This window comes from Dermacentor albipictus, chromosome 9, assembly GCF_038994185.2.
Source record: "Dermacentor albipictus isolate Rhodes 1998 colony chromosome 9, USDA_Dalb.pri_finalv2, whole genome shotgun sequence".
Classification (NCBI taxonomy): Eukaryota; Metazoa; Arthropoda; class Arachnida; order Ixodida; family Ixodidae; genus Dermacentor; species Dermacentor albipictus.
This window is the reverse complement of record NC_091829.1, coordinates 110,091,633-110,113,413: the sequence shown is the minus strand read 5'-3', so window position 1 is coordinate 110,113,413 and position 21,781 is coordinate 110,091,633. Positions and strand designations below refer to the sequence as shown.

The 21,781-nt window shown below is 46.8% G+C and overlaps 1 protein-coding gene across 1 annotated transcript in view; it reads right to left on the bottom strand.

Moving 5' to 3' along the window:
• LOC135897501 (uncharacterized) overlaps window positions 1-21,781 on the bottom strand; it is a 57,002-nt gene that overhangs the window by 9,896 nt on the left and 25,325 nt on the right. The window contains exons 5-8 of the mRNA XM_065426143.2: window positions 19,804-19,940; window positions 18,948-19,029; window positions 17,341-17,529; window positions 10,701-10,799 (exon numbers count right to left, since the gene is read on the bottom strand). Coding sequence (XP_065282215.2) covers window positions 10,701-10,799; window positions 17,341-17,529; window positions 18,948-19,029; window positions 19,804-19,940 — 507 coding nt within the window. The remainder of the gene's footprint in view (window positions 1-10,700; window positions 10,800-17,340; window positions 17,530-18,947; window positions 19,030-19,803; window positions 19,941-21,781) is intronic.

Genomic DNA, 21,781 nt, shown 5'->3' with positions numbered 1-21,781 from the left:
TATTTTTGCTTAAGGAAATAAAACAGGTCAGACGTCAGCTTTATCACTGATTCCGGTCGGCTCCCTTATGGGCCGGCCCGAGTCCTAAGGAGGGGGGGATGTGGGGACCCCTTTTAGACCCCTATCTCCTGTTCACACACGACTTGGGCCATTCGCCCGTGCCATCGCTGGTGACACGCAGTTCCAGCCTTATTTTGGATAGTGTACTTACATTCCCCGCGGCCGCTGGCGCCGGCATGACGCGGAGCCTGCTGCTTGCGTGGGTGGCTCACGTTATGCCACGCGCTTCACGTAGGAACAGTGCCTGAGGAGCAAACACCTCTCGCCCTCTCTTCGGCTTCTCTCTCCTTCAGCATTGGCGGTACGCAGGTGCTTTAGCTCGACAGATTGACTTTCGGTGCTCTTGGCTGTCGGACGGGAGGACCCACTTGGTCCCGCGCCCCTCTGAGAAAGGCGACCCCTTTCTGTGCGGCGAACCTGCTCGGAAGAGCCAGTGTGGCGGAGCAGATTTCCGGGGAGCTTTCACCCACAGTCTGCGACTGCCACCCTAGTGGCAGCCGTTGTATTGTATTGTACTGTACATACATGTACATACTGTACATTTTGTACATAACAGGGAATAAAACCCCCCTCGTTGGTACAACGGCTGGAGTTGTCTCTACGTCTTGCTGGTGAGTCAGCGAACCCACTGCAGCGGCCCTTCGCATGCGCTGCGGAGTGTGGACAAGCTACCTGTCTCCTTAGACCTTAGCTAGCCGGGTCCGGGCACGTTAGCCCGAAGCCCCACACCTGGCACCGCAGTGCGAGACTGAACATAAGTTCAAGCTACTGGACATTCAGCTGGAGAGCGACAGCAAAGAAAACGGCACAGAATTCTCTACTATTGATATGGCTGTGATTACCCCATTTTGTGTGCTTGTCGTCTGCCTGGAGTGTGGCGTGAAAAGCATGCCTTTTTCGAAGGGGAGAAAAGACTATGGGCTGCGTTAAAAGCTTGCAACTTCCTTGAGGAACATTTTTTGTCCCCAAGAGTATCCGGTGATAGTGATGCCAAGGTAAGGCCATTTGAAGTAAATTTTCACGCCATGAAAGCTGTCAACAGTATCGGTAAAGGGGCAACAGCTCTATCGGACTTTTTTGCAGCCATGAATGTTTTACATCGAGGCCTTCACCACAAGACCTACCAAAGCCCCATGAAAACTATGCAGAAAGCCTGCAGTGCGACTGCCGCGGAATGCGAAGCTGCTAATGTTGCTCGCGTCAAGGACTTGTATGCGAAGTTGGGCAACGCACCCGGGAACGTCGACATTATCTACGACGGCATCTGGTTGACCCGCGGGCACAGTTCACATGTATGTGTCGGCTGTATAATTGAAATTTATATAGGCTTAGTAATAGACCATGTTGTGCTGTCTAACTTTTGCCTGGGGTGCACCTTGGGATCTAAAGAAGATGACGAAGGTGTGTCGCTGCCTGGCTCATCGAGCATTCACTTGTGTACCCAAAAAAATGTTGATTGTAAGGCTGGCCAGATGGAAGCAGAAGCTGCCTTACAATTAACAATTATTCCAGCGGTCGCTCGAGATACATACGCTTCAATATACTACAATGCTTTCAGATGGTGACAGCAAAACCTACCATGCCCTCAATGAAAATGCAGTCTGCGCCTACATCAAGGTTTCAAAAAAAAAAAAAACACTGCATAAACCATGTTTGCCGGCTTATGTACCCTCATTAACAACAACAAAAAAAAAGACGGGGGTCTTAAAAGGCCGAAAATCGCGAAAAAATTTGACTTTTTGAAGCTGACATTTTCGGAATCTAGAACCATTTTTGCACTAATTTGCAAAGTTTCTAGCTTCACTTATTATTTTCACTGCAAATTCAATTTGTAACATGCCTGTGAGGTGAATCTAAGCGCAAATTTAAGCAAAAATGGCACTTTTTCCACATTGAAGGTTGCCGTTCTAGTATCTATCTATGCATTCTAGTATCTATTTAGGTGTTAATAACAATGTTATGTTAAAAATATATATTTTTATTGTTTCAGCAAATAGAATGTGATTAATAATTATTTCAGGAAATAATTGACCTATTTAAAATATAATTACATATTTAAAATCGGCTCAAGAAACTAAACAAGTCTGTGCAGTTTTATCTAATTTGGTTAAGAAATAAGTGACGTTATCTTTACAACCCATGTCCTCCTTTAATGGTGCTGCACAATTGTAGAGCGCATAACAATGTCACCGGACTGGACAACATAGAAGTTGTTTTCTTGCCGCCAGACACAACATTGGCCCTCCAACCGATTGACCAAGGCATAATTAAGTATGTCAAGACCAAATACCCCAGGCGCGTGCTGGAACGTATGCTCCTGTGCCATGAAGTCGGCAAGCAGTACGACGTGAACTTTGAGCGCGTTTGGCACAACACGCCCGCACACACCGTCGCCAACTGTTTTAGGCACAGTGGCTTCGTTGTGCTTGAGCCTGGCAATGATGCAGTGGCCAAAGTGTTGCTAGACGACAATGGAGATGACTGCGAGGATTTCGCAGGAGTTCTGCCAGATGCGGTGACACTCGCTGATTATGTCGGCATTGATGACGGCGTTGTTACAGCCAGCTCTCTTACCGATGAAGACATTGTCAGGGACGTGCTGCACGGCGAATATTCTGAGGAGGAAGGGCTCACGAGAGGAGCAGCCTCCTCGGCCCCCTAGCAGTGTGAAGGAAACCGCGGAGGCCCTCGCTGTGTTGGAAGAATTTCGTTGGGACACTGCAGACTGCATGCGAGCTGCTAAACACCTGGAAGGACTTCGAAAAATAGTATCCGTGCGGGTTTCTGCGCGAAAGCAGACGAGCATCCTCGATTACTTTGCACAGTAAATATATGTTGGTGAAAGTCGTGCATTTATTGTTTTTGTTGTCCGCTCGATAATTCAGACACTTGGTTAAGGGGGGACGCGGGTCTTGAAATCGCGAAAAATGGTCAAAAATGGCAATTTTCAAAAATTGCGTTTTTGAAGTCCTTAATGTCCCAACTATGCCTCTACAAAATATTATGGCGCAATTCCTACTCGAAGTATAAAATAAACGGTAATTTATAAACGTCGGTGAGCCGAAATTGAACGCCAAGCGCGAAGATTTGCCTCATTTTCAAGCTGCCGTAGCTCCGCGCGACGCGTACCGATCGGCGCCATCTTGGTCTCGTTTGAAAGCTGGTTTCCCGCTCTCCATTCTGGCGCCCCTCGGCACGCTGTAGACCCTCGTGCAGCGGAGGGATTGGCACCCGTTCTCAAGCGGGAAATCGTCGCGAGACAGCCGCTGATTGGGTGAACCGGGCGCCTCCTCGAGGCGCAGCCCTCTGATTGGCCGTGACGTATGCTTCGCCTTCCGCGGCCGCGTTGTCCGACTCCTTCACGTCGTCTGCTTTCGCCTGGACGCACGTCATTTTTCGAGCTCCTCTTTGTTTCCTAGTATTTTTCGTTCTGCCTTTTTCTTTATCGTTCTTCTAGATATTTTGGCTATTGGGTCGCTTCTTTTAACCACGAATTTCTTGCTTTTGCGTGCCTGGTGGCTTTGTTCCGCGTGTCACGATGGCGCGAGACGCGCGCTTGAAAGCAAGCACGCGAAAAGCAGTCGGCAAAAAGAGACGCGCATGGAATAAGAACAGCGCTACATCGTCGAGAACTACAGCTTCGGTGATGCCGCAAGCTGCTGTGCCCTTGGTGGATGCGGCAGGACTGAGCTCGCCAACAACAGCTTCGCCGGTGGACGCGGCTGAACAAACCCCGTCGACGCTAGCTTCGCCTGTGGACGCGGCTGGACAGTGCCGATCAGTGTCAACTTCGTTACCGCAAGTCTGTGCAGTGCCGGTGGATGCGCCTGGACTAAGCCCGTCGAAAATGCCAACTTTTGAGACGCTGCAAGTCGCTTCGGATTCCGTGTCGTCGGAAGCGGCCGAGCCGGCTGACCTAAGCCTAACGTTGACTTCGGCGTTTCCGCACGCCGCTTCGGTGCCGACGGACGCGGCTGAACCGAGCTCGCGTGCTCAACGCTTCGACACGGTGTTTTTCACGGAGGCGGAGTGCGCGGGGCGCGAAAATTACGCAGACAACGTTAAAACTTCATTGGCGAAGCAGTCCGCGACTTCCCGCAAGTTCGAGCTAATGAACGTCGGCACAGCAAGTGAAGATGACGATCGCGGCACAGAGTACATCATCGTTGATCTCTCAGTGCTAAAGAAGATGTTTGTGTCCACAAGCTGCAGCAAGTGTGGGATGACCACTCTCCAACTCGCAAAGTGCAGTGAGAGAGAATACGGCCTAGCAGTGAAGTTGGAGCTCACATGCTCAAATTGCGATTTCGCCGAGCGGCACTTCTCGTCGCCACGAGTGCCCGGGAAATCCAACATCACGCCCTTTGAAGTCAATTTGCGGGCAATGAAGGGAATTCAAAGTATAGGCAAGGGAGCGACTGCCCTAGCAGATTTTTGTGCCACCATGAACCTCTCTCACCGAGGACTTCACCACAAGACTTTCAGGGGGCATATGGACACCATGGTGAAAGCTTGCCAGGCAGTAGCTACTGCTACAGAAGCAGCAAGCGTCAAAGTGGTGAAGGACATGTACAAGAACTTCCTGAATCCACCAGGAAATGTAGATGTCATATTTGATGGCACATGGAAAACACGTGGTCACAATTCAAATATTGCAGTAGGCTGCATCATAGAGCTATACACTGGCCTAGTACTGGACCATGTTGTGCTCTCGAGGTACTGTCGTGGGTGCCAAGGGGCACCTGATCCCAGTGATGATGGGTACGGTGACTGGGCTATGAACCACAAGTGCATGAAAAACATCGACTGCAATGCCGGCCGGATGGAGACTGAAGCAGCTATCATTTTGTTCAACAGGTCTCTGGAAAAAAAATGGGTTGCGGTACACAACTATACTTTCTGATGGTGATAGCCGCACCTTTCATGCATTGACCTCAGGAGAAGTGTATGGATATATATCCATTGAAAAGAAAGACTGCTTGAACCATGTCCACAAGCGGATGGGGACGGCTCTTCGCAACTTGGTGGAGAAGAAGAAGGCACAAGGAGAATCTCTTGGCGGAAAGGGCAACCTCACCCAAGATAAGATAAAGAAAATTACAAACTACTATGGGTATGCCTTGTGGAGCCACAGCCACGACGTTGCAGGCATGAAAAAGGCAGTGCATGCCACGCTGTTGCACATGACCTCGACAGATGAAGCCCCAGACCACAGTTGCTGTCCTCAAGGGGTTGATTCGTGGTGTGCCTTCAATCGTGCTTTGGCGAACCAAGTGGAGCCGTCACCACACAAAAACCCTCTGCCAGGCCACGTTCGCACTGCTCTTGAGCCAATCTTTGCAAGGCTGGGCGACGAGGCCCTCTTGGAGCGCTGCAAAGATGGCATGACACAGAACGCCATTGAGTGCCTACACTCTGTCATTTGGAGCCAAAGCTCCAAGAACACGCATGACTCTTTGCTGGCTGTTGAAAGAGCTGTTGCAGAAGCAGTTTCTCGCTTCAACCAAGGAATGGCAGCAACCAGCAGAGCTGTTGCAGCACAGCTTGGTTACAGTCCTGGGAGCTGCCTCATTCGTAGGAGCCTTGAGAAAGATAAGCAGAGGCTGTGCAGGTCTGATAAAAGTCACACCAACGCTGAAAAGGTGAAGAAGAGGATGGCCAAGAAACACAAGCCTGACAGAACCCAGGACTACTGCCCAGGACTTTTGTGAATGTGTGGCAGATTCATAGAAAATAGCAGGTGACTTTTGGAGCTTTTTTTTTGTCAAAGGCCAACGCAATACAGAAGTTTTCACAATCTTTACATGAACAGATTTCTGTGAGTTTGGTGTTATTGTGTTCAGTAATGACTGGGCTGCATGCTAAAGCATTAAATTTTTCCATGTGATAGGTAAACAAAAGTGGCAGAGTAAGCAAAACTTTGAATGCAATTTTCTCAGCTTTGCTATTTCGATCAAATGCCTTTGCCTTACGGAACTTTTCATAATGTTTGCATCAACTGATTTTATTGAATTAGGTATCATTTTTTTCAGTGAAACCTCAGCTGCATCCTAAAGCTTTCCATTTTTCATTAAACCAAATAGACTAGCAATTAGGTCAGGTGTAAGCTAATTACTCCTGCATTGTTTTTTTCTTCCTACTTTGATATTCATTCATGACCTATATGATGACTTTTAAAAAATTTCTTTAGCTTTAGGATGTGCAGTAGGTCCTTGGAAATGACAGCTATTCTTTAAAACTAGTTTTTTTAATTAAGAAATTACCATAATGGCCTGTAACAAAAGACCTATGTGGGATAAGTTATTTTGCGATATCTTCATTTCTAAATGAGATATATCAAATCTGAATATATATTTGGAATCAGCATTGAAAGATATATCTACATGCGAATTTTCAGGAAGATACGTTAAGAAATAAAAAAAAAGTTTTCAAGACCCTCATCCCCCCTTAATTCTGACATAATTTACGGTCCCTAGGAGTCAGAATTAACAAGCTTTTACTGTACAGTGCAGTCTACTTATAACAATACCACATATAACGATATATCGGTTATAACGATGGATCGACACGAGAGTCATTTTATGCATTAGGTCTATGGGGAAAAAAACCTTTATAACGATAGGTTATTCACCGCATATCGGATATAACGATCAAAATTTTGCCATCCGGATGGCTATTTCCGTGCGAAATAATCGTATCTGTTCTAAGTTCGTATCTGCCGCCATTACCATGCTGCGCGTCCCACCCCACCCGCGCATCGGAGAGTACTTGAGGGGGGAAGCGAGGATCAGATCGCAATTTTCGCGAAAAAAATCTATCTTCGAAAAATACGCTTTTCAGAATCTACAGCATCAGTTCTATCTTGTACTGAAATATTTCACCGAAAAACAAAGTCTAAGCACTAAAAATAAATATATTTGTCAGTGCCAGCCACACATCCGCCCGAAATCACGAAAAAGCTGCGAAGTTCAAGGCGCGACTGCTCGGCTTTCCCGCCACGGAGCGCCGCTATTTTGGTATCATTGGAAAGCCCAACTCTGACTCTTTGTCCCAGCCCTTCCCTTCCTCCCTTGCCAGCCAGCAAGCGCACAAAAAAAGAAAAACCGGAGGGTGGCAGCACGGAGCAGCCAATGGCTGCCGCACCCCGATTGGCTCTGCGCCGCAGCATAATGGCGGCTGAGGCAAGGAGCGTCTGCTTTTGTCCGCTGCTGGGAAGCCTTTCTGACCTTCCCTTCTCTTGTGTTTCGAGGACTTCGACCATGTGCAATGGATTCGCGCACGTTCGAAAAGAAGTACCGGATGAAGCATGCCTACGGGAAGCGGAAACGCAAGCCCGTCACAGCAAGGAAGAAGCGGCAATAGTCAGCACGTGGTTCGGCCGAGCTGAGCGTCTGTTCAGCATCGGCGGAGTACGCGCCCAACGTGCTGTGCGATCTCTCGCCCAACGTGCTGCGGGATCTTGCGCCGAGTTGAGCACCAGCCAGCGATAGTGAGACGAACGATGATCTTTCGCCGTAGAAGCGCGGCGAATAAAGTTTGTTTTTCACTGCCTACTTTCTACATCATCCATTCTTTAGAGCAAGTAGCGAATTCTATTTCGGAGCTGCAAAGGTATGTTCTGCGTTTTTTATTTTTTATTATTTTTTTTACATGCAGTCCAGATATAGCGATCATCGGTTATAACGATCATATTTTTCGTCTTTCTCAATATCGTTATAAGTGGACTGCACTGTATATGTTCTTGACAACTTTCCCTTGAACAGGTAAATTTCAATTGTTTAAGCAAACAATAGAAGGCAATTTTTAATTATCTCAGCAACTGTTGTGTCCGTGATTAGTTCAGGTTTCGGTCCTCAGATGCGGACGGGTGCAGCCGCATAGTGGCAGTGTCCGGAACTACATGTGAACGTTCCCCACTGTGCCGATGGGTGGAGCCACATCCCTGGCAAGCCCTGGTGTGGGACAATCACGTGGACAGTGTGTTCGCGCCAAGTGATGTAGTGTGGTCGCCATCTCTCCGACAAGGCTACGTTCTTTATGTGTACTATGTGGGGAATAAAGTAATTCCCAGTACATAACAGCAACTACTATGTATATATGCTATCCCAAAGTGTATATGTTTTAAGCATATCTCTTCACACAACTTTAAAACTTCTTGACGCATTAAGCGTTGTCTTTCAGTTTGCTCCTATTTCATGTATAACTAGTTACTTACATGTTCTTCACTGCTAGTATCATGTTAACTGTCCGGTGAAAACTTGCGTTTTTGTTCCTAAAGTCAGCTTCCTTCTTATACTGCCATACTTGGGCAATTGTTTTCTTTTTCTTCCTTTTTTTTTTCCAATTAACTGTTCCGCTTAGATGCGTACTGAATACATGTATACTGTATTGCCCAACTGCCACGGTCTCAAATGAGTAGCAGTATTGTAAATAAATAAATAAATAAAAATATGCAAAATCTAATTGGATATTTAAAGTAGATTCTCAATAGAAGCATAAGTGAGCATGCGCGGCTGGCCTTGGTGTTGTTGTGCATGAAGAGATGAATGAATCGTCCCGTCACGCTGCTGTCCACATTTGCATCGGCATCACCAGAGAATACTGCGAAGTGCTTTGACAAGAAGACCCAAACGTCGGCGAGCATAACTCGTCCTTCTATTGTAGGTGTCTACAATGAGTGCACGGGCGGTGTGGATCTAATGGACATGCTTGTGGCGCTGTACCGCATCAACTTGAGATCCAAAAAGTGGTACAGGCGGCTATTCTTCCATTCATTGGATGTCGTAATCGTCAACTGCTGGCACCTGTACCGCCGAGATGCCACCGCGGATAAGGTGCCACGCAACCAGCAAATGACCCTACTGCATTTCAAAGCAGAGATAGCGTGCGTTTTGAAACAGCAGGGAAAGGTTGCAACACTTTCTAGAAGGCGACCGTTGGACCCGTCAAAAATTGAAAATGAACTACAAGCGAAGAAGCACCGTGGGCCAGCAGCTCTTGTACCCTGCAAGGCGATTAGGCTGGACACTATTGATCACCTCCCAATGTTTCCTCCCAAAAAAGGTCAACGCAAATACCCCAACTGCACAGGCATTACACGTGTAATGTGAAGAAAGTGTAACGTACACTTTTGTTTCACTCCAGAAAAAGAGTGCATATACAAGTTCCACACTACCCCATTAGAATTGTGGAATGAAGTTTATTCAAGGACTCATGCCTACTGCTGCCCACAGGCAACAAAGCTATATTTCAGCTGATATGTATAGCAATTTTTTTGTGTTTACAAAGTATGCATTGTCATGCTCTAATAAGTGCAGATATGAAAGAAATAAACAATTTTTTCAAGTATTTTATTGTCTCATCAATAAAGGGTTAAGGCCCTGCTCCGCCGCGAGTACGAGTGGCTGGCGGCAGAATATTGCGAAATTACGCCAACCGGACCTGTCAAAAGAGCGTCACTGACGGCTGCGTGTGGTTGGGTGCACTCAGCGTGGGGCTGCTGTTCCACAAGATGTCGTGGTATGGTCATTTGCCAAATGTGAAATTTCGCTGGACCACGACGTGCTGTGGGACCGCAGCAACAATGACGATGGCAGCACTAGTGAAGACGAGTAGTCCAGTTACCATGTCAGCTACTAATAAATTTTCGTTATCGAATGTGCCCTCGGGTATGCTCTTTCTTTCTTTCTTTTTTTTTCTTTTTTTCCTGTCACGCGATATGGGGGGTCGACTTACAGTCGTGTAAATACGGTAGGTGTGAGAGTGAAGCTCACATGGAGGAACAGCGCCACTACACTCGTACAGCATGCCGCCAATACGTTAAGCAAGGGCATGTCGCTTGAATGTGTAGATTACAAATTACATGGAAGCCCCGTCGACACCCTGTACACCCTGTCGACAGCATGCAATGACAGCTCGGAGGGTGAGACAACCCTCTACACTTGTGATGATGCGGATTGTGGCACGTGGCCGTGACAAGACAAACTGTTTGACGAGCCAGCTTGGAGTGATGGCGATTGTGTGGCAGCAAGAGAAGAATTAATGATGGTGATTACGGAAGACGACCACGTGAGACGAACAAGGAAGCGGCGTGCGTGAGTGTAAAAGCGAGTAGGAGGCTGCAACGGCAGCTTGCTGACAGGCGGTCGAGGCTCGGGTACTGGCGACCAGGTGTCCTGCTACCGTGTGGACCTGAGCTCAGATACCACTCGTGACTGTGCTCTCCTGCGCACTGCCAACATGTTCTCATAGCAGCCTGGTGCAGTGCTTCGTGCTGGGAACCAAGACATTCCAGGAGTGGCTGGCAAGCCACTGGCCAGTTACAGCAGTGGTCTGGCACTCTGCCGGCCTGCTGTCTCCTATTTCCACATTGCGACAAGGTGCAGAGTGGTGGTGACTGCGTAGGACGTCGCTGTCACCAGCAACTTACAGTGGTTACAGTGATTGTCTGCACTACTACGCTGTCGTTTCTTTGCCCCAAGAGCACAATTCAGAAACGAAGACGTTGCAGTCAGAGTTGGTTTGCACATAGCAATATGTTGTATGCTGAAGCAAGCAAGAAGTGGACGAAACAAGAGTCATACGTCAAGCGAGGTGGTGAAGAGGAAAGGCTCAAAACTGTGCAGCAGAGCTCAACTCACCGACGGAGGGGCAGTGGGGGATGAGGCGGTACTGGTAGCAGTGGTACTGCTCGACGCGGTCCTTGGCTCGCTGCACGGCTTGCTTCATGGCCCCCGAGCCTGCAATCAAGACCCGGCATCACCGACGCTCAAACGCTGCTCTTCGTGGGCAGCACAAGAACACCGCAAGTTCACATCAGTAATGGCAAAAGCAGCACGGAGAAGACGCAGTCCCAGGGGCAGAGAGGAGGGCAGGACAAGAACTTGTCCTATTTTGCCATGAACACCACAGAACAGAAATTTCAGTGGGAAATCCCATGCGCATTAGAATCGAGTATGGAACCGAGGCTCAGCACCGTATTGTTCAGGCGGCCGTTCTCCCCACTCTTCATATTTACCCGGGAGTACAAGTTTCGGACAGCAGGAGGCAGGCATACAAGACAACGAGCAGACGATACATGGCTCAGGGCTTCTCGGTAAGCGCTGAGAACATTTTCCTTGTCTTACTTTTTTCACACAAGTTTTAAGTGCTGTTCAAATTCATCAAAAATATATTGTGTACCTAGGCGCATTCAAAGCCATATGCGTGCGTTGAGATTCGGGAAACACAATGTCAGGACCACTGAGAATTGACACTGTATTGTGCAACTTATGACGGTCAGTGAAACCTGCAGAGGGCAGATAAATCGACGGATCTCTTAGGCATGTAGGGCCCATTGAGCTGTAATTTTCGGTGATGGGGTAGCCTCGCCGCCTGCAGGATTATCTGACTGGGCTATGTCGAATGCTCGGTTGCGATAATCGGAAGTTCGAATCCCCCTCTTCGTTTCTTTTAATCTAACAATGATGTGCCTGAATTTGACTTCCTCCAGTGCACTACATCTGCAGCCTTGAAGTGACGCCTGACACGGGCAAAAGATGCCGAGAGCGAGTGAGGCTATACTAATCCAGGTAAAACCAAATTAGGAAGGCCCACTAAGCTTCAACAAAGAAACTCCCTCCCAAGAACAGGAATCGGCCTCCCTGGTGCAGGTATTGAGCCACCCCCTCCCCTCATGACTCCTACAATTATCACATGGCCCTCAGTCTCCAGCAGCTGCGAAGCAGCTGACCAAGGTGGCGGTCAGACCTGTAGCGCAGCAGAGGGTGCTAAGAATCTCTGGACTCTGAGAGATTGTTAGCACCCTTAATGGAAAGTGACCCTGGCAACCTTTAACAACCAAACTCTGTCAAGTGAGACTAGCTTAGCAGGATTCTTTGAGGAACTATTAGACATTGTTTGAGATATCATCGGCCCTAGTGAGATCAGAAGAACTGGTGAGGCTTATACAGTGCTGACTAACAGCCATGTCCTCTGCTAGAGGTCTCCCAGACAAGAAGCAACACCGGCTAGGATACCTAATCCAGAAGGATATAGCAGGCAACACTGATGAATTCTACAGCATTGTAGAGAGGGTAGCAGTAGTCATAATCAAACTTAATAAGAGGTATAGATTAAAGGTAGTACAAGCCTACGCCCCAACATCCAGTCAAAATGATGATAAAGTAGATCGGTTTTATGAAGATGTTGAATTACCAATGAGAGAAATGCAAACTCAGTATACTGTAGTCATGGGCAACTTCAATGCAAAAATGGGGAAAAAGCAGGCTGGTGAACAAGCAATTGGCAACCACGGTGTCAATTCTTGGAGTGCTAGAGGAGAGATGCTGATAGAATTTGCAGAAAGGATTAAGCTGAGAATAATGGACACCTTTTTCAGGAAGCGTAACAAAAGAAATTGGACCTGAAAAAGCCCTAATGGTGAAATAAGAAATGAAATTGATTTCATACTTTCCGCCGATCCCAGTATAGTGCAGGATGTACAAGTGGTAGGTAGTGTAAAGTGCAGTGATTATAAGTTAGTGAGGGGCAGGATTCACCTCAATTTGAACAGAGAGAGTAAAATTGGTCAAGAAAAAACAGGTCAACCTAGAGGCAGTAAGGGCAAAAACAGACAAATTCAGGCTGGTACTTTCAAACAAATATGCAGCATTAGAAGAGAGAGATGAATATGACATGAGGTAATGAATGAAACCGGAACTAAGCTGGCTTCAGAGGAAGCAACTGAAGTAGGAGGCAAGCCACCTAGGCAACCAGTAGGCAAGCCCTCCCAAGCAACAAAGGACCTAATAAAGAAACAACAAAGAATGAAAGTGTCCAACACAAGAGATAAGATAGAATTCACGGAGCTGTCAAAACTGATCAACAAGGCAAAAATAAGTGATATTCGAAATTATAACATGACAAAGACTGAAAAAGCTATAAGAAATAGATGCAGCCTAAAATCAGTGAGAAGGAAACTCGGCATACGACAAGCCAAGATGTATGCACTGAAAGATAAGCAAGGTAACATCATAAGCAATCTCAAAGGTATAGTAAAAGCAGCGGAAGAATTCTATACTGACCTGTGCAGTATCCGGATGACTCGGGATAACTCCATTCGAAACGGGAAGGGCACATTCACACCGGCGACTTGAGGTGGTCGCGCGACCAAGTTGGTCGCTTTGCGACCAGTCGCAAATGGTCGCAAACGGTCGCAAACGGTCGCCTTTCTCGAAAAGCGACCGTTTTGGGCAAGTCGCGCGACCGAGGTCGCAAAACTTATAAACCAATCAGCGGCGCACCGGAAGTGATCTTTCGTGTGTCTACATCCGGCCTCCTCCGGCGTCGCATTCAAATTCCGCGTAGATTCTGAGAGTTCTCGCTGAGAACGATAATCTCCGGGATTGCGACTTGCGGGTCGCGCTCAGCCGGGCTTGCCAGTGTGAACATCAGTCGCCTTCGGTCGTTTTTTTTTTATTGCGAGTCGCAAACGGTCGCGCGACCTCCTCAAGTCACCGGTGTGAATGTGCCCTAATGAACAGGATACAGAAACGCCTGCTATAACTAGCGAAGAGGTCAGAAGTGCCTTGCAAGACATGAAACCAAGAAAAGTGGCAGGAGAAGATCAAACAACAGTCGATTTAATCCAAGATGGAGGAGACATATAATGCTTGGAAAACTAGTGGTTCTCTATACGAAGCGTCAATCAACTGCAAGGGCCCCAGAAAACAAAGAATGCAAACATTATAGTAATCCGCAAAAAGGGAGATGTTAAAGATTTGAAAAATTATAAGCCCATTAGCTTACTCCCAGTATTATATATTCACCAAGATAATCTCCAATAGAATGAGGGCAACACTGCACTTTAGTAAAGCAAAGGGACAGGCAGGTTTCAGGAAGAGATACTCTACAATGGATCATATCCATGTCATCAATCACGTAATAGAGAAATCGTAGAGTACAATCAGCCTCTCTATGCGGCTTTCATAGATTACGAAAAGCCATTTGATTCAGTACAGATACCAGCAGTCATAGAGGCATTACATGATCAAGGAGTACAGACCGCTTACGTAAATATCTTAGAAAATATCTCCAGAGATTCCACAGCTACCTTATTTCTACAAAAGAAAAGTAGGAAGATACTTATAAAGAAAGGGGTCAGACAAGGAGAGGCAATCTCTCCAATGCTATTCTCTGCATGCTTGGAAGTATTCAAGCTATTAAACTGGGAAGGCTTAGGAGTAAGGATCGACGGTGAATATATCAGCAACCTTCAGTTTGCAGGTGACATTGTTCTATTCAGCAACACCGCAGACAAGTTACAACAAATGATTTAAGACCTTAACAGAGAGAGTAAGAGTGTGGTTAAAGATTAACATGCAGAAGACAAAGATAAATGCATCAATAGCCAGACAACGGAACAAGAGTTCAGGATCACCAGTCAGCCTCTAGAGTCTGTTAAGGAGTATGTTTACCTAGGTCAATTAATCACAGGGAACTCTGATCATGAGAGTCAACTTACGGAAGAATAAACATGGGTTGGAGCACATATGGCAGACATTGTCAGCTCCTGACTGGAAACTTACCATTATCAATGAAAAGGAAGGTGTACAATCAGTGCATTTTACTGGTGCTGACATATGGGGCAGAGGCTTGGAGACTGGCAGAGGCTTGAGAACATGTTATTGACCACGCAAATAGTGATGGAAAGAAGAATGCTAGGCATAACGTTATGAGACAGGAAAAAAGCAGCTTGGATCAGAGAGCAAACGGGTATAACCGATATTCTAATTCACAGTAAGAGAAAAGAAGTGCGCTGGGCTGGTCATGTAATGCACAGGTTAGATAACCGTTGGACCATTAGGGCTACAGAACGGGTACCAAGAGAAGGAAAGCGCAGTGGAGGACAGCAGAAGACTAGGCGATGCGATGAAATTAGGAAATTCGCGGGTGCTAGTTGGAATCGGTTGGCGCAGGACAGTGGTAATTGGAGATCACAGGGAGAGGCCTTCAGCCTGCAATGGACATAAAATAGGCTGAGGATGATGGAACCAAAGCTACAAGGCTGACAAGCTATTAGCAGTGGGATCAAAAATAGCTGTAATCCAAGAAGCCTGCAGCTGAAGGGGCTGTGCTTTCGAAGGCATTGTGCCCGTTCTGTAAGTTAGGTTGTCATGATCGGCAAGGTGTTAATGCAGGATCCATTTTATTTGTATATTCTTTTTTATGTTTCAGTTGCTTTTTGCATGCGGTGTGTCTCAAAGATTCTGTTGCATCTTTCTGTGTGTTTATGCGGCTTCATATCTCTGAACGGCACCACCTCCTGTGAAGCCTTTAGAAGAGCCAAGTAGTGCAAAAAAATGTGGCTCATTTCTTCATTTCTTCATTTCTGTGGCGACCTCCGGCAACGGAGATCGCCAACGCGGTGACGCTCTTGTCAGTTGTATATGGAGACGTCACTCTTGTACAAAACCAAGCAAATCAATCACTTCAAAGTGTAGCATAAGGCAGAACATTATAAGAGATTTTTCTTTAAGCCGCAGTAAGCCTAACAATTTTTTTTAGGTGGATAAGTTTTTCGGACTGTTTGATTTTTCGGACTACTGGATCCGGGATCGTCTGTACATTCAATGGCTGAATGGTGGATGTCACTCTTGCTGAGCTTCCTCCGTTGCAACACCTTTAATGCAATTAGCATTCTTACCCTACTTAGGCCACCTTGTGCCTGTATGTCGCTCTAGCACCGGTCTTCAATTTAAAAAAGAAGTTATTTGGAACTCATCCGGTGCTGGACAGATTAAAACCCACATAACAAGTTTCTCAAGCAGGAGCAGTGTCAATACGAGAAGCGACATAGGGGAAAAAATGGCACTACAACCAGCGGCGGCGTGCTGTCAAAATATGCATTACTCCCATTACTCTAAATTACCATTACTACCGCCACTATACAGCAATAAAGCATTTCATACTCCCTCAGCAGTTGTAGTGGTACAGTGAAACCTCGTTAAACCGTAGTTGGCCGGAGCTCGGAAAAAGTACGTACTAAACAGTAGTACTGTTTAACCGAAATAGCATGAGATCGCCCACTTACCTGTCGAAAACAGAACTGAGAGAGAGTGCGATGAAAGGGGAAAAACATGCAGTATGGGGAAAAAACATGCAGTATTTATTCACTTCGCGCTACAAAAGTGTTATTTTCATTTGATGCCGTGGCGGCCTAGCACGACGACAGCAGCCTCAAACTTACTGAAGCTGCGTGCCAGCTTCTCAGCCAGCCCCCTCCTCTCGGCAAACACTCGCACGGCAGATTCCTCGTTGGTGTTACGTATTCTCCGTGCACGCGCGCAGTAGTGCTGCAGAAGTTCCGGGGCGCCTTTTTCATTGCCGGGTGCCGGAGTTAGGAATACTTTTCGTTTGGAATAGTTATGTTATTGCGGCCCTGTTCTCGTTGCGACGATTGCAATCATGAGGCTGACGTAACGCGCAGCTTCTGCCACTGTCGGACCTGAATCGCTCGTGCTGTCGCTTTCCGTGTTGTCCTTATCACTTTCGCTAGTCGACACTTCGGCAGCAACAGAGGCAACGATGGCGAAAAGTCAAACCTCGTAGCCGACATCTCTTTGCGGTTGCAGCAGCGCTGCCGAGCAACTTCTACGCATTCCAAATGCCACACACTGTAGTCAACAGCAGATCCATGTCGCGGGCCAGCGCCGACTTCGTGTCACGTTCGATAGCATGGACGATGTCGCAGTTTTCTTCTATGCTGAGCACCCGGCGTCTTTTTCATCCGAGCTTCGGCATGACGCGAGTCCTCGCTTGCACGACGCCACAACGCTCTCTGGGACGGCGTCGAAATGATGTTGATGTTGATGTGGCTTCACAAGCAAACGCACAGGGAGCTTGGAGGCCGTTGTACCGATCTCTGAGGCTTGTTGTTCTGCCGGGCTGCCCGATGGAGACAACGCACCGCCGTGGTTGCGCGACAAAAAGTGGTGACGCTACGTTTTAACCGATGTGTACGCAATAAGCTGGTACGGTTTATGCAGATACAAAATACATTATGTTCAATGGCCGCTGAGTCGGGGAATCGACTTTACTACTTTTAAACCGGAACTACTGTTTAAGCGGGTACGTTTTAACGAGGTTTTACTGTAGTTTTCAACAGCTTTGCTGGTCATCCACTTTCGCAGGGCCGGGATGGCGAACCAATTTAAAAAATTTTACTGACACGAAATGTTTAAGAACCAGACATGCTGTCGCTGGTACCAAAGGGCAACTTGGAGAGGGGGAAGGGCCTACCGGTGTACTTGAAGTCATGTAGGGCTGAGTGGGGTGGCACGTCCGGCATGTGGGCAGCAATTTCGCGCTGGGCCTCAAACAGCAGGGCCCCCTTGTTGGCCAGGGCGAGGTAGGCGTCGCTCAGCTGCAGCAGACCCTGCTTGAGCCGGATCAACTTGACAGCTTCGTGCTCCTGCACCTTCTCTAGTGCTGCACACCGACAAATTGCCACAGGTGTCCCATATATTGAAATAACACCTTGTTAAAACGTAATCACATCTCACATGAAAGTATCGTTAATATATCCAATCAGACCGATAACTCAGACACCGATAATTCGGACAACTGAAAGACATTGCCACGGTTCCACGAACAATGCACACGGACGACAGAAATTTCAGAGACCTTCCAGCGCACCATTTGATAATTCGCCAATTATCGAGCAGATAGAGCGATGTTTTTGTCTTGACACATCACCAGCATGGTCTTTGGTGATGTTGCCGGTACCGCTAGAGACCCTAAGCTAGCAAAGCCTACCGTTAGAACTGGAACATAGGTTGCCCCTCCAATTTTTTTTCTAAGAACATTCTGGTTTTTACGGTATTTGATCCAGTAACCTCCTGCCACATCCAGACCACGAGACAAGCCAAGCTGTGAAGCTGTAACAGCTGCAGTTACAGCTTGTTGAGCAAGTTCTGCGCATCCAACGTTTGTTAATTCAAGCGACACAATCCTGTCAATTTTTACACCATCAACACTTTGACTTGCTAATCGGCACTTTAAGACTTGCCAGCTTTGGGCCAGCTATGCCCTTAGCTCCTCAAAGCAAGGGGCCTGCACTGATCTTGCAATGAAATATTTATTATACAACAGAATAGAAACGACCACAGAAGCCGCAACGATGTGGAAAACACATGAGTGGTGCTTTAAGCAAGGAGAATGTACGGCTCAGTGACATTCAAGGCCAGTCTTGAGTCTCGTACAACAGAAAGGTCAGAAGACCATTTCACAAGATGCCACACTGAACAAGCAAGAACATGGGAGGCTACTACCTGCAGCCACTTCTAGTACACTTTGGCACAGGCCATCTATGTAAATGCTTGTTGACAGGTGCACGCTGAACTAAGAAGTTTGCACTAAGCTGTCAAACTTAAGAGGAACATGCACTGAACAGGGCTGCACACATTGATTCAGGTGTTTGTGGAACACAAGAACTCCATTGGCAGAACCCTCACATTCCAGTGAACTCCCTTTCGAAACCCCGACAAGTGTTCACATTTGCTTTTGTGGACAACGCATCACCACACATCGCATGTTAAGATATTGTGGCTTAATTTCCTGCAACTGCATAATGGGTGATGAGGAACTCCAGATAAATTTTGACCACCCGGGGTTCTAAAACAAACACCCAAAGCATGGTACACGGGATTACATACATTCGCCCTGCTCTTAATCCAGCCGTCACAGCATGGAATTAAGCCCGTGATGTTGCACTTGGCAGCAGAACGCCATAACCACTGAATCATAGTAGCAGATAATGTGTCACACATGGATCCTGCAGCGTGATACAAAGTAGCCCAATGCATGCAGTACTAGACCAGCTTGCAATGACAAACCGTGCAACTCACTTTCGAACTGGGCAAGGTCCTTGGCCCGCTCAGCCTGAGCCAGCTTCAGTTCCAGGTTGCTAATCTCCTCCACAGTGGCCTTCTGCACAGCACCCCCGGACACACAACGATTAACACTCAAGAGTGCAACACTGCAAGCTCTATAGCTGAACAAGCTAGCTCTTTTTTTTTTTCAAGGTACAGGACAGTCCGCTAGGGGCGTGCAAATAGCAGTCATTGAGACTTAAATCAAACACCAAATATAATGAACAGAATTTTTATGTATCATTATAAAACGATGTTCACATTAATATTATTTGCCATTTAGCCAATCTCTGTCAGTACACATCATGAGGCATAGTTTATTAGCACATATGAAACATTACACAAAATAAATGACCAAGGGTTAGACAGGGACGAAGTGATCCTCAGTGGCTCCACAAGAGCAGCCCAAAGCCAACATTTTGACAAGGGGACATCAATTTTTGTCCGTTTTGACAAGTTTGCCCGGTGGCATAAAACAAGTGAAGCGTGTCACACGTGCAGTGTTACACTCAAAGAACTTCAGCAGGGTTCTATGGTGGGGACCATAGATCTGCACATGGTAGTCAGGTGGGCAGCTTGGACACAGCTCCACTTTTGACAGGTCACAGTGCCTTGACGGCAACACAAGGGGAGCTGGGGGCAGCAGGGACAAGCTGTGCAGAAGGCCAGCTGACAGTTCGGGGCCTATAGACAGGTTGCACCTGGTGTCAATGTAGCCCTTTTTCCCTGACAAAGTTGTATTGTCGAAACATTGGCTCCAGGCTGAGGTATACCTTGCTCGGACACACAAAGCATGTGCACACGCCTGGCCCAACAGAGCTGCATGCATTACCTTGGCAGCCCGTTTGAGTTCCTTCTTGATGCGCAGCTCCTTCTGCTCGCAAGCGGCCAGGGCATTGCGGGAGTGGTCCACCTGCCGCTCCCCTTCTAGGATCAGCTCAAACTGGTGTCGGAACGTCTTCAGGTGCTCTGCGGCACACAAACGGTAAGCGGTGTCAGCGTGCCACACCACATCGGTTGCACGGTGTGCACGAAACAATGCTCTCGAGCAGACGACCATTAGAACCTTGATCAACGCCTTGAGCAGTTAATGAGTGCCTAAGACAAGAGAGGGAGGGAGGGGCAAGGATCTCGGGCAAGAACAGGTTCCAAAGTGTCATGTAACCGAGTGAAGGCAACGGCTATGCCGTAATAGGACAGATATTTTCTGAGGTCTGCAAACTGAACTTGGCAGCACTTACAGGGCTACGAGCTAAGGCAGTCGGCACCAGAGCACATGTACTCATGCCTAGCTACCCTGTTTAATGATACTGGTTAACAAGGTAGTGACAGTGGACCACTGCTGGCTAAAGTTTTTTTTTTTTTTTTTCCTCATGGTGTCAGGACAATGCTCAAGGATGCCTCACAAGAACACAAGGGGCAGTTTCTGGTGCGCGTATTCTGGCCAGAAGCAAAAATACAAAAGCTAGTGAAATAATGGAAGTATTTTATATCGGTAAGAAAGATAGCTTGTGTGTTAGTGAAATGTCTTTATCATTGTATAAGTCAAAGTAAAAGTTTGTTGAAAGGTACTTATTATGCTGCATTTGATGCTTGAGTGCTTGTTGCGCAGGTGCTGACTGAGGGTATATATGTGTGTACCTTCTGTAAAAATAAAGTAGTTGCGAGTGCCACTCTGCCCCGCTGTCCCCTCATGTGTGCTGTGAGTTTTTTTGGCGCCTTAAAAATAGGCACAATGATTCAATACCAACTTGCCCAGCAAGAAGTTCTCATTTGCATCACATGAATTTCGACATACTGATTTCAAATATGCAGTTTATTTTCCTGTGCTACAAGGAGTGACAGTGACAAGAACTTTATTAAGAGTGTCCTGAGGAGTACGTAAAATTTACGAAATATATGTTTCTTTGTGTGAGGTGAGCTGTCTATTATAAATGCCGGTTGTTATAAAGGAAACTGACAGATCGAAATGATCTTGAATGATCAGAGTTGTGCTGCAAGAATGAATGTTCTAGACCTGTGCCACAGTGATTTATGCCATGCCATAGTGTGTGACTTGTGCCATGTCAAACATTTAACATTAAGAACCCACAACAACATCCAAGACATCATTAGCTTTAAAATTTCTGTAACAGAAGTTGAGAATATTGTCATGGTGTCGTGACGGTGAAAAATCAGACTGTGACAACGATGAGTCACACAACTAACTCTTTATTGGGCAAACCTGTATCCACAATACAAGCATACCTGCTAACTTCAATATTTGGAAATTTGTAAAACTATCACAGCGGGGGGAAGGGCTGCAAATACCGTATTTACTCGCATAATGATCGCACTTTTTTGTCAGAAAAATATACGCGAATTCAGGGGTGTGATCATTACGCGAGTTAAATTTCCCACGAAAAAAAAAAATTTTTCATCCCGCGTTTGCTGCAGGATGTGGGATTGCGGGTGCGGAACACCAAAACAAAAATGGCGGCCGGCGGAGCAAGCCAAACGCGCTAAACTCGATTTTTTTTTTTCTTCTCGTGAGTACATTACGTGCATTAAAACTGTTTCTTCCGTATCAGTGATGAATAATATTGTTAATATCGGCAAGTTTGCGGCAATAATGTTGCCATGTCCACTTTGAGGGGACAGAAATAGATCGGTGCGTTTAGCTGCCAGTGACATAGAAATGCATGGCTGGCGTGCTGCGGAAACTGCGGCATCTGTCTTCACTACTATCCTAATACAGCACGTTTCTGCTAAGGGCGGCCGAATATCTTAGCTGTGTTACAAGCGTCGGCGTATGAATAGGGTACACTTTT